The sequence below is a fragment of the Scomber scombrus genome, chromosome 4 (assembly GCF_963691925.1).
Source record: "Scomber scombrus chromosome 4, fScoSco1.1, whole genome shotgun sequence".
Classification (NCBI taxonomy): Eukaryota; Metazoa; Chordata; class Actinopteri; order Scombriformes; family Scombridae; genus Scomber; species Scomber scombrus.
Genome location: NC_084973.1, coordinates 8,315,019 through 8,326,626, shown reverse-complemented (window position 1 = coordinate 8,326,626; position 11,608 = coordinate 8,315,019). Strand labels below are relative to the sequence as shown.

Here is an 11,608-nt window from a genome sequence, read left to right as displayed (position 1 = left end):
CTGCATCACCTGATATATTATTGATATAACTGTTGTGTGTTTATATGTGTTTGTAACTGTAAGATGTCTAATTACTGCTGTAATGATTTGTGTTATTGTTTTGGTGTTTTGTCTTTAGTCCGACTCTAACTGTAATTATAATAATGGCTCTAATGACTATGAAACTGAGCGCAGTGACCTCCTGCTATAAGCTGAAACAATTGGACAGTAAACAAAGGGGCTGATGGGATTATACAATCAAACAGAAAATTGCTCTGCAAATGTAAGCTCATCGTGGGGAATACAATCAGAGCGGACACTTTCTTATGTTGAATGTTTGATCTGAATGAGGGAGAGCACTGTACACCTGGTTCGTAGTTTCTGTTTCGTGTGTCAACGTCTAACTCTTCCTTGTTGTAGCCTCTGTGTATTTGTCTCATGCCAAACACTGACTGCCAATAAAAGAACCAATCCAAACAAAGAACTGACGTCTGGATTTGTCTTGTGCGGGGGGAACGGGAGCTACATCTGGGTCACGAGCAGAACCTGCAGCTGCTCGCGCAAACAAACAAAGGATTTAGTTATGCAGATTAGTCCACAAATAGGGCAATAAGAAAATCATTGTGCCGTTTGGAATCGGTTGTTTGAGCGCTGCGGTTGTTGCAGAGCCAGAGGATCATCTGTGCCGCTCTGTGCTGTCAGGGAAACGCCTGAGCTGCCGACGTTTTCCAGGCAAAGGCAGGGTGGTCATCGCATGAGGCCCTACCCATGATCCTCTCCTGGCAACCTTTTGTTCCTGCTGCCAGACATGGTAATGTGGCATTTGCAACAGGTGGCTCCTATAAGGTCAGGGCACAGTGTGACTGTCACACCCCCCGAGGTCCAAATACCATGTGACAGGGCAACAGAGCCCACCCTGAAAATCACCAGGATCTTATTATCTGACCTTTTCTTTTCAGTATTGGTTTATTTCCCCAGGTTTTGAGTAAAAATAATCCAAAAAAATCAATTACTTTGCAATACTACTAAGTAAATTCAAACTATTTCCCAGGAAGGCCAGCGAGCAGACACATCAAGCACCTCATATTTCTTTGGAGACTCTAACTCAGGAAACTGCTCTCCTGTTTGTATGAGTCACTGTTTGATCTGATTATCTTGCTCCAGCTGCTGCATGCTCTGCCACAAAACTGAAAAATAATTCATGAAATACAGCACAGAAAAGTCATGCAGATTGTTCTGAATACATTATGACACACAGGCGTAGATTTGCACAGTTGATTTCAAAAGAAGTGAAGGGATCGACTGTCTGAGTGACACTTTGGTGCATCCTGACAAAAACACTTGCCATTATTGTTTGCTTTATCATAGATTGCAATCAGGACTGATTTATTTTTTGTATTTCTATCTTTTGTTATTATTATTAACTAACTATTTATGCATTCTTAAATGTATCCCTCGTGTTTCTTTGCATCCCTTTTACCCTGTCTCTCCTGTACTCTCCTGTCTCTCTGTCTCTCTCTCTCTCTCTCTCTCTCTGTGTGTGAATCCTTGATGTGGGAGTGGCGCTCCTCTCACTCCTCCAGCTCCCTGATTGCTGTCCAGCCCACACACCTGCTCCGATACGCACACCTGCAATCCATCAACTCATCTACTCAGCAGTATATCAACCCAGCGTCTTCATCCACTCATTGCCAAATTGTTGTTTCAGCTGTTGTTGTATATCAAGTCTTTGAATCGTGCATTCAAAATTTAGTTTCTCATATCACTCTGTTCACTGAACTAACCTTGCCTCCCTTTGCCACAGGATCACTGCATGCCTACCTGTTTTCCTGCTCACCTCTCTGCCTGTTGACCGCTCATCCAGTCAATCATCACTGTCTTCATCCTTGCTTCACCAGACACCAGCTTCTCTCTGCCCCTCTGCCTTCACCTGCTGACATCCTCATCTCTATCCACCTTCACTCCCTGAGAGCTCAGTCATTAAACCTTTTCTTATTCACTCCAACTCTTGAGTGTGTGTCCAGTGTTTGGGTTCTTCACTGTTGATTTTAACAACTGTCTATCAAAAGATCCCCTTTCAATGTAAGTGATGGAGGACAAAATCTACAGTGTGTGCACAGTCATTAATAATTCAGCAGTCTGAGTTAGTCATATCAAGTGGATATCTGCCACATTTACAGTCTTTTTAGCATCAAATTCCTTCTTTGTGTTTCCTCAGACAGCGTTTCCCTGTTGAGCTGCAATGGAGGTATAGTAACACTATACTTAAGACTGTAACATTAAAAGATATCTACTTGGTGGACTAATATGTATGGCTGAAGCTTCATATTAGTTTTAAATAAACGTTAATACATTTTTGCACAGAAGGTGGCTTGTACATTTTTTGTGCCCACGCACTTACATTGTGTGAACCTTCTAATGTCCAATATATGAACAAGAGGAATAATTATGGTCAGAAAAAAATTTCATTGTTGAATTGAGCACCTAGCAATTGTTTTGTTTTATTTATTATTTTTTAAGAAAATACCAAAAAAATTGTGAACCTGTCCTTTAATCCAGTTTTCTGAACTTTGCACATACAGAAAAACATATGAAGTCCATTTAAAGAACTGTCATAACTTTTATTGTGTTAAATTCAGTAAATGTAAATACTATTCAAGGATGGCACATATTGTGAAATCCATAAGTCGTATTTCAAAAACTAAACTAGTATTGGCCAATTTTTGATTATTGCTCTTTAAAGGAGTTAACACATTTATTAGAGATTTGCATCCGGTAAACTTTTAGGAGGTTTTAATATGCCTGAACATTTGTCGTAGCAGATAAAGCATGTTAAAATAAGGATATATTTTATTTGTGTATTATAAATATAATACGTATTTCACTCACTGTATATTTATTAATCAGTGCTAAAAGAGCTCATATACTAAAGGTGAAAGAAGAATTCCAGTACTGAGAGTATGAATGCCAGATAATACCAAATAAAAACAAAGTTATTAACTTAACGAGACTGTGAAATAGCCTGCTATCACATATTAAGGTAAATACACTATCAAGTCACATGATGTGAGAAAAGGAATGCATTGTCCCCCATTTCACAACAGAAAGATATGGCTTGAGAGATTAAAAAAAAAAAAAAAGTGTACAAACAAGCTGAACAAAAGGGTCACAGGAGGTCAGATACAGTCACAGAAAGGAGCAGTTGTTTCCTCTTGAACTGTAAAATCCATCATGTCACCATTACAGGCAGCTCTGTTCAGAGGCCACACATTTAACAGCTACATGTGTTGAGAAGAAGAGGCCTGTTATTCAGTGTCTTGTTCAATCATTTTCCAGCAGAACAAACATGATCGGTTGCATGTTATCTGGTTTTCAGGCTGCAGAAAGACCTCAGTAACCTTCAGGTCATCCTGTGGAACCAATGTCACCAACTCCTGGTCTCAGTATCCAGCTGCTTTGCCCATTTTCCTGGTATCAGACACAGCACAGATACAGCCATCCTCCTTCTCCACAGCGTTGACCACGTTGTAGAAATGCCTCGCTTGTCCACGTGTGTGTCCCAGATCTTCCAGAGCCTTGATTACATTCTGAAGGTAAAGAGGAGAGAAGACTCAGGTGGGATACAGTAAGATGTGTTGCTTCACCAAAGAAATGCATGATGCAGTGATTTACCTCATCAAAGTTAGGTTCAAACTTCAATGCGTTTTCAGAGTCAACAAAAACAATCGGAGAAGCGATTGCCTCCTTCAGGCTCTTCCCAAACCAAAGGTGGTTCATGAGTGCCTGGAAGAGAAACAGAACAATACGCTGCAATCTGCCAGATGGGAAAGTGATGATTACAGAATGGATTACGGCACACATGGTAGACACTCACAAAGACAGCACTTGCTATGACAACAGTGAGGGCATTAGTCTGCAGCAATTTATCTTAATGGCACTTAGTGTGATTGCCATGGACACGTACTGAGGCCATCCCAGTCGTGATCATACTCCCTCCGGTCGATCCAATCACCAACGTCTTCGTCTGAGACTTCAGCACAGCGGGAGTCATGGAGGAGGGAGGCTGCTCCCCTACGAACAAGACAAAAGCTTTGACTGACAGGATAGACGACTAGCATTCAGACTCATCAGTGTGAGAGGAACAAGTAGAGAATTATTATAAATGCAATCAGCTGAGCACTTCTGAATGCTCTGAACAGCAGCTGTGCATCGGAGGGTGAAGAGCATTCGTTCAAAACTGGCACGTACCTTTACCTTTGTTCAACAGCTGACATCATACAGTAGTGAGCACTGAAGGTACATGTGTTTCATATTCTCTATATTATATTCATCCCCCAATTTAAAATATGAATGCCAAACACTCAATAAAGGGCCACACTAATAAATCAAAATCAAAGTTATTGATTTTATACCAATTGTGCTTGAACAGTATAGAAGTGGTTTTTCATCATTTTTGAACTGAAACATTACTAAACTAAGGATCTACTTTTCAAGAGCTCATATGCTATCAGAAACAAGACTACAAGTCTGCAGCCATGCTAGCAGCTCTTTGAAGTTGTATTTCAGCACAGTTGTGCTTTGAGCAAAAATGCTAAAATCAGGATGCTAACATGCTGACAGTGACAATGCTAAAATGCAGATGTGAAACAAGCCTAACGTTGACCATACCAGACTTCATGGCAAACCATCCAATAGTCATGCAAGCATTTCATAAAAGTAACAAAAATGTCAACTTCAAGGTGGCACCAGAGCAAAAGTACCAAAGTCAGTAGAGTTCATCCACTGGGACCATGCATACAAAATGTGACGGCAGTCCTAACTGTAAAAACCATCCACAGCAATGCTCTAGCATGGATAGGAAGAAGTCAATAAACTCAAACATGACATAGGAGGGAACACTGTACAATCTTTGTTTGATATCCACCCACAGTACCACTACAAATAGAGAATGTAAATTCTGAGGTTTCAGATATAGTTAACCAGCTGTGTTCTCTCCCTTCCTGCAGCACATACTATTAAAGTAAAGGTATTTAACTCTGTAGCAGTGGACAACTTGCAACTTGCAACTTGCAACACCAGCAGGAATGAGAGGGTGTACAAAACATATAAAATGGATGCAGTTCTCCCCTCCCATGTAGCTACTTCCTCCTGGCCATCAATACATACTGTATATTAATGAATGTGAATCAGCAGCCCTGATTAAATCAGGAAGTTACATGAAGAAAGAAAGAAAAGACATAGCCATACCATTACCTGTATCTAAAGATTGTTAAATGAAAACAGAAAATATGCATTGTATACAATAATACAATTTACAATAATATACAATACATTGAGTTGTGATTACCAGGAGAGATGATTTCAGCTCTTCCACAGAAGTCAGACAGCTCATTGTTGAGGATGACTCCAGTTCTCTGAGACATGACTTTTGAGCCAAATCTGTGAGGAAAATACATCAAATGACCTGAATCTTAATTTTAATACTTCTAACACCAATGCACTTGGTTATAAACTGGGTAAATGGAGAAATAACACATATAACAGCTTCTTTAATCTATGCTTTTGTTGCTTCTTCTCAAAAAAAACTTCTTCCATAACCTCTTAAATCTTGTTTTCAGTCGTCTACTCTCATACCAATAAATGGTATGTTTCTCACTGTGAAGTAAAACCGAGCGTACTGACATGTGGTTGATGGTGCTGGTGACAGACACAGCGGATCCGTCGTCTGCCAGCACAGACACGTGTGTGGTGCCCATGCTGTCTAGGTATGGGGTGATGTTGTAATACTGGGGATCGTGAGTCTTGTCACTGCTGATCAAGCTCCTGATGTGGCTGGCAAAGCTCTCTTCTGTGAAATTCTTTACCATCTGTAAGAAGAACAAAGCGCTTCAAAATAAAACATGCATCAAAGAAAAACAAATATGAAAGGTAAAGCAAAAATAACGTTTCATTTTTCTAGTTACCTAGGAAACATTTTAACCCTTTCAATCCCAGGCCTTAACCTACTTTTTATATGCATCTCAAACGCCCTTTTTTCTCTGATTTGTTTCAAATATTGCACCTCTTCTTTATTTGAATAGCATGACTTATATGACAATGAAAAAGAATTTGAGGGTACTGTAATAGCTGCAGTCCAGTCCAGTAACATAATGCATTTATTTGAACGTGAAGATCTCAGAATATCAGTCCAGGTTTAATTGACAGCAACTGAGGGGTCACAACAGCATCAAAAGCATAAATATGACAGTAAAAAAATGAGAAGATGCATAAACCTTTCCTCAAAGTTACTATTCTTGTAGTCAAACCATTTACTGACCTCTGACAAAAGCATCATAAACAATTAATACCGCTGGCAACTTTTTACAGTAACAACATACAGTAGTATTAGTGGGAATATGGAAAGGGAAACTCCAAAAGTCAGACATAAATGTGAGCTGATTCGACTGGAAATGAGCATGGACACCACTGGATTAGTGAGGTGATGTCCTTGTTTTGTATGATTGACTCTCCTTTTATTTTTCAAAATTGATTACAGTGTAATATTCATATACTCACTGCAAACCTGTACCTGATGTACAAAGAAAGATGGTCTGTTGATGTTTTGTATGAACCGAAATGAAGAGCATATTGCATGATGAATAACAACCGCAGTGTGGAGCAGAATTTATCCAAAAGTCAAAGCGTGCAGTTATTTTCAGGTACATTACCATTAGCTATAGAAACAGGCAGGTTTACTGCTCTCGCTGGAGAGAAATGACTCTGTTTGCTTCATGATTTAGATGAGACTGATGTTTTATTGCTAATTATATGATGATTTAATGGCTACACTATTTAGTAAAATATCCTTAATTTTTAATGAGTTTTTCTGGATGAATGGTCACACAAAAACTTGAGGGGAATCTTTTGTGTGGCTTATTTATTTATAGAGCTTTGAACAGAAGACAAAGTACTTTGTTTGCAATGTATTGTAACACATTTTTGTCCATATTTGATGATTGTTTAACCACTGCAATAGTATTTTAGTGTCTTAATTGATTGGTAGTGACTGTTATAAGCCAACTACCTTAATTACTTAAAAATAATGACAATATATACAATTATAGCATATGTAAAATATGCACAAATGTATTTATTAATTCAGTGCACTGTTGAAACTAAAAACTATCCTTTGATTGTTGCTGATATACAGTCGGAGTATTCACTGAAACATTTACTAAAACTTACTTCACTTGAGCTGAACTGTGGATCTCGGATGTGTTTCTTTAGTCCATTGGCAAACTTAAAAGCTTCAACATAGCGGTGATAAGCCAGCGCCTTTTGTTCACCTGTGAGAGATGCCGAATTCAGGTCGTATCCTGTAAATAAAACATTTGCTCAGTTTTTAAATGTTCCATTCTTAGTGTGCTCCACTTTCAGAGATTGATCTGGATTCATGATGCATACACTCACACCAACACTCAGTCTCCTTTTTTAAGTAAACAACTCATATGCAACAACCACCTATAGCATTCATTTGGGATGGATCTGCTCAACAAATGCAAAAGCAACACAGCTAACAAGCATCAGAATGTGATTTGAAAGCTTGGAAGAGCAGCAGCTCTGCAGACTGTGTACAACAGGAACCTTTCATGATGTTAAGGATGAGGCTGAGGATGGTGCCTCCTGCAGGGGGTGGGGGTATGTACATCTGGTAGTCTCCCAAAGGAACAACCCACGCATCAGTCACTGTAACTCTGAACGATTCCAGGTCCTGCATCGTGAGTGTTCCTCCTAAAACAAACAAATGGTTCTACTAAGCAAAACTGAGCAGAATGCATTTTAGCTCCACATAATCAAGACTTTTAATGGATCCAGGCAGCTCACGCTGGAGCATGTGAGTGATCACTGCAGTGCTTTACAGACTGAATTGATTTGTTCTTTTGTAATTAGATCATTGTGCCAGGCAGGGACATAAAATGGTTGGAAAAGAGAGCATGATGAAACTCGTGAGACAATACCTGCCTCCTGTATGTCACGGATTAAATCTTCTGCTATTTCCCCAGTGTAGAAAGCATCTGCCCCTTGATTTGCAATTTTCTCCAACGTGTCGGCCAGTTTCTCGAATTTCACGATATCACCAGTCTTCAGCAAGTTCCCGTTCTTATCTGAATACAGCTTACTAGAGGACATTATACAAAGGACAATAAAAATAACGCATATGCAGACATGCCTTGTTTTTTTTGTGGGTTTCATTCGTACCGCAGTGGCTGAGTCACGTTTGTATCAATATACGGGATGTATCGCCCTTGGATTTGAGGTATAGGGAACCCTTCTCTGGCGAGCTTGATGGTCGGCTCGAAGAGGGTGTTCCAGGGCAACTTCCCGTACAGCCTGTGTGCCTGTTCATAACCTCGAATTTCTCCCGGGACCCCAATCCATTGGCTACCTGGAGGGATAGACAGGTAGGTCAGTGGTGGAAAGAAACTAACTATATTTACCCATGTTCTGAATGTAAGTACAGTTTTGAGGTGCATATAAGGGATAAATATTGTACTTTTTTCTTTCTTTACATATTGTTCAAGATTAAACCAGTGGCTCCCAACCTGTTTGGTTTATGACCTTTTACAAAAAAAGTGTCTACTGTTTATTACTGATATTACTATATGAATATTATTACAGTCTACTGATAATATAATGTATGATAGTAATTCAATCAGAGTGCCCTATTTCTGCAGGAGTATTTTTTACTTTTGATGCTTAAAGTACATTTAGGTGATAATACTTCTATAGTTAATTGGGGTTTTCAATGTAGGATGTACTTTTCTCTGGAGTATTTTGACTTTACCGTATTGCTACCTCTACCAACATAACGTATCACAATAAGTATGTAATGATAAAGATATTTTCAATTTGAATAGAATTGTATTCATGGGCCAGTACTTTATCAGTCATTACATATGTGTTTAGCTTTGCTGTGTTCATATGTTTATTTGACTGACATTGTAGAATATGCAAAGGTTTTTCCAGACAGATAACATTTTGATTATATGAGTTAAAGATAGTACTCTCCTGTTGCTGTCTATTTATAGCCTTACAGAAACAAGAACATGTTGCAATAAGATTAATGGTTGGTTTAGGTCTGCTTTTTCACTGTATGTGGTCTTGGCTCTGAGGAGAGCAGCTTACAGTATGACCACTTTCTATGAGGCCCCCAGCGTGTGTATACACTCACCCATTTACTGCATTGGAACATCAACAATGAAGAAACAAAGACATGTGAATGTCCAAGAAAGGGCTGATAGTATATGCAGCAATATACATGGAAAAACGACCGGCGAATAAATCTATCAACTTTGTGTTCTTATGTGGTAAATAACATTCTTCGGTCTTGAACTAGACTGAATTCCTCAAAGGTCAGAGGTCTTATGAGAATGTCTTAAGTGAAGAGAAAAATATATAGCCTTACCTTCTTCCTGCATGATAATGCAGAATCATAACCTAGTAACCCTAACACTTTATGCAACAGACAGAGCAAGAAACACAAGAAATGATTCAATTACAAAGAATCAGGAACAGGAACTAATTTGTCTATATAGGTGATGACCTAATATGGCAGTACCTGACACCAGCTGGAACGTCTTGGGGCATGACTTGAGCAGGTCAGATTTAAACTTCTTGGGCACGGTCTCTCTGGAGTTGATGATTTTGACTTTGCCTTTTGAAAAGAGGAGATATCACCAATCAACTTTGTCTTTCCAGCATGCAGGACACTCGTTAGTTCTGCTGTATAAGAGAGCTGAATAAATGAATGTATGTGGCTGTTACCAGAGCTGTCCATCACTGTGAATATGGACCCCCCTCCGATGCCCATACTCTGCGGGTTCATGACGGAGGTGCAAAGCAGCGCAGCAATGGCGCCATCTACTGCTGAGCCCCCTCTTTGAAGGATGTTGCTGAAAGATTTCACACTCATCACTGTCCATGTCTATCTATTTTCCTCATGATGCCTGCGCCTGCCAAGCAGGTAAATGGCATAAATAGATGTTTTGCATATGCTGGTCTTATGCCAATTTCCTTGTTTATGGAATGTTTTATTGAAATTAGCCTCATTAAGTGTTTAACAGTGTTAAAACCAGTATCTAAGCAACCATATTTGTTAGAATTTGAGTTGTCATTTACTACTGAGTTCTTTACGATTAAAATATGAATAGTATTGTGTAGTGTAACCACTAAGAGAGTTTTAGTTAGTGCAAAAAAGACTGCTTCTAAGTCTGTATTGTGCGTAATGTGAAGTTTCCCTACCGTAATAATCACATAAGCCTATTATCCAGAGCAAATGGAGATATTTGTGTAGTCAAAGGAAAAGATCAAATGCCACTCACCTTCCAATATCTGAACATGTCCCAGAGTCTGCGGCCACTGCAGCGCTTGAGAAAGTGTCTTCGGGACACTTGGGTGCAGTTTTCACCAATAGAGCACCGCACACAATTATAGCAACCAAACAGAGCAGCATCAGTGCGCAACAAGTGTACACCTTCGCCTTTGACCTTGCCATGGCTGATACTAGACCTCCGATGGGATCATTAAACTTTCATCTGAGGATATCTCTTCTGAAATAAGTTGACTGACTGGATAACTGGGAGCCCAGTTGACCCCCATCAGAAGGGGCGTGCTGGAGAATGTGGCTCCACCCCCGCCTGAAGCGCAAGCGGTGGAGGAAAAAACTTGTACAACAGCTGTCGAGTCATGCCTGAGGAGGTTTCCTATGAAATACATGTTTGAGATCTGCCACTCGCCAACTCACAAAATACAGGTGACACGTGACAGGTGACAGATGACAGACTGAGGGGGTGAATAGTCATGGAATTGTCAAGAATTTACAAGGAACTAAGGGCCACATGACGACAAAAACGTGCTTGTACATGTTTGTATCACGCAGATCTTTGACTCAACAGACAAAGGCACACAAACAATAATAAGAATTTCCAGGAGTGATTACGCTACTGTCTGGGAAAGGGGTCAGTTTACATCAGTTCCATCTTCCAGATATACGAGGAATCTGGGAATAGTTCCAGATAACACACTTAAAATCAACTCCTCATAACAGGGGCCAACAAGCTTGTAATTTGAAATATACATCAGCTGAGACACGAACAGTATTGTTACTCTTGAAGCTCTTTAAAAAATACTTGTTTCGACTGTAATGTGTTTTTTTATTTGCCACTGCGTCAGTTTGCACCATAAACTGGTATGTCTCCTGTCGGGTTAAGCTGCGGTTAAAGTGGAATTACTGTACTGGAGTTGAATAAACCCAAGAATGGTGAGGATCCTCTCAGACCTGACAGAGCATGTTAAACATAACACTAAAGCTGGCACTGTCATTGTTGTTATGTGGTGTCGTTATAGGCTGCTTGCTCTGTTCTTGTTCCAGGAGAAGCCAAAAGGACATTTGGCAGTGGTTCTCAAAGTGGTCCTTGAGGGTGTACCAAGGGATCCCCATCATGAAGGCCAGTCATTTATTCTTTATTATAATCCCATACCTAAGTAAGACAATGACATAATGTATTACTTTTTTGGTCGTGGGTTTCATACAATTCTTTCAATAAAACATCTAAAAGCAAAAGTCTTCACAGATGGGGGTCCTTGACGT

At 39.7% G+C, this 11,608-nt stretch overlaps 1 protein-coding gene across 1 annotated transcript; it reads right to left on the bottom strand.

Moving 5' to 3' along the window:
- Positions 1-3,419: 3,419 nt before the first annotated feature.
- On the bottom strand, positions 3,420-10,513 carry ggt5a (gamma-glutamyltransferase 5a). Its single transcript, XM_062417971.1, has 12 exons — positions 10,341-10,513; positions 9,784-9,911; positions 9,578-9,673; positions 8,218-8,404; positions 7,977-8,137; positions 7,603-7,749; positions 7,204-7,334; positions 5,662-5,846; positions 5,327-5,418; positions 3,944-4,050; positions 3,652-3,762; positions 3,420-3,566 (listed from the first exon to the last, which is right to left on the bottom strand). Exons 1-12 carry the CDS (start codon positions 10,511-10,513, stop codon positions 3,420-3,422), a joined length of 1,665 nt encoding a protein of 554 aa, XP_062273955.1.
- Positions 10,514-11,608: the final 1,095 nt, after the last annotated feature.

Bases quoted from the DNA above. Each gene is read 5' to 3' on its own strand.
- ggt5a (XM_062417971.1), bottom strand. From the start codon at position 10,513: ATGGCAAGGTCAAAGGCGAAGGTGTACACTTGTTGCGCACTGATGCTG. The intron at 8,138-8,217 runs GTACGAATGAAA...AATGTCCTCTAG, and splicing joins AACGTGACTCAGCCACTGCG to TAAGCTGTATTCAGATAAGA. The intron at 5,847-7,203 runs GTAAGTTTTAGT...TTCTTCTTACAG, and splicing joins CACAGTTCAGCTCAAGTGAA to ATGGTAAAGAATTTCACAGA.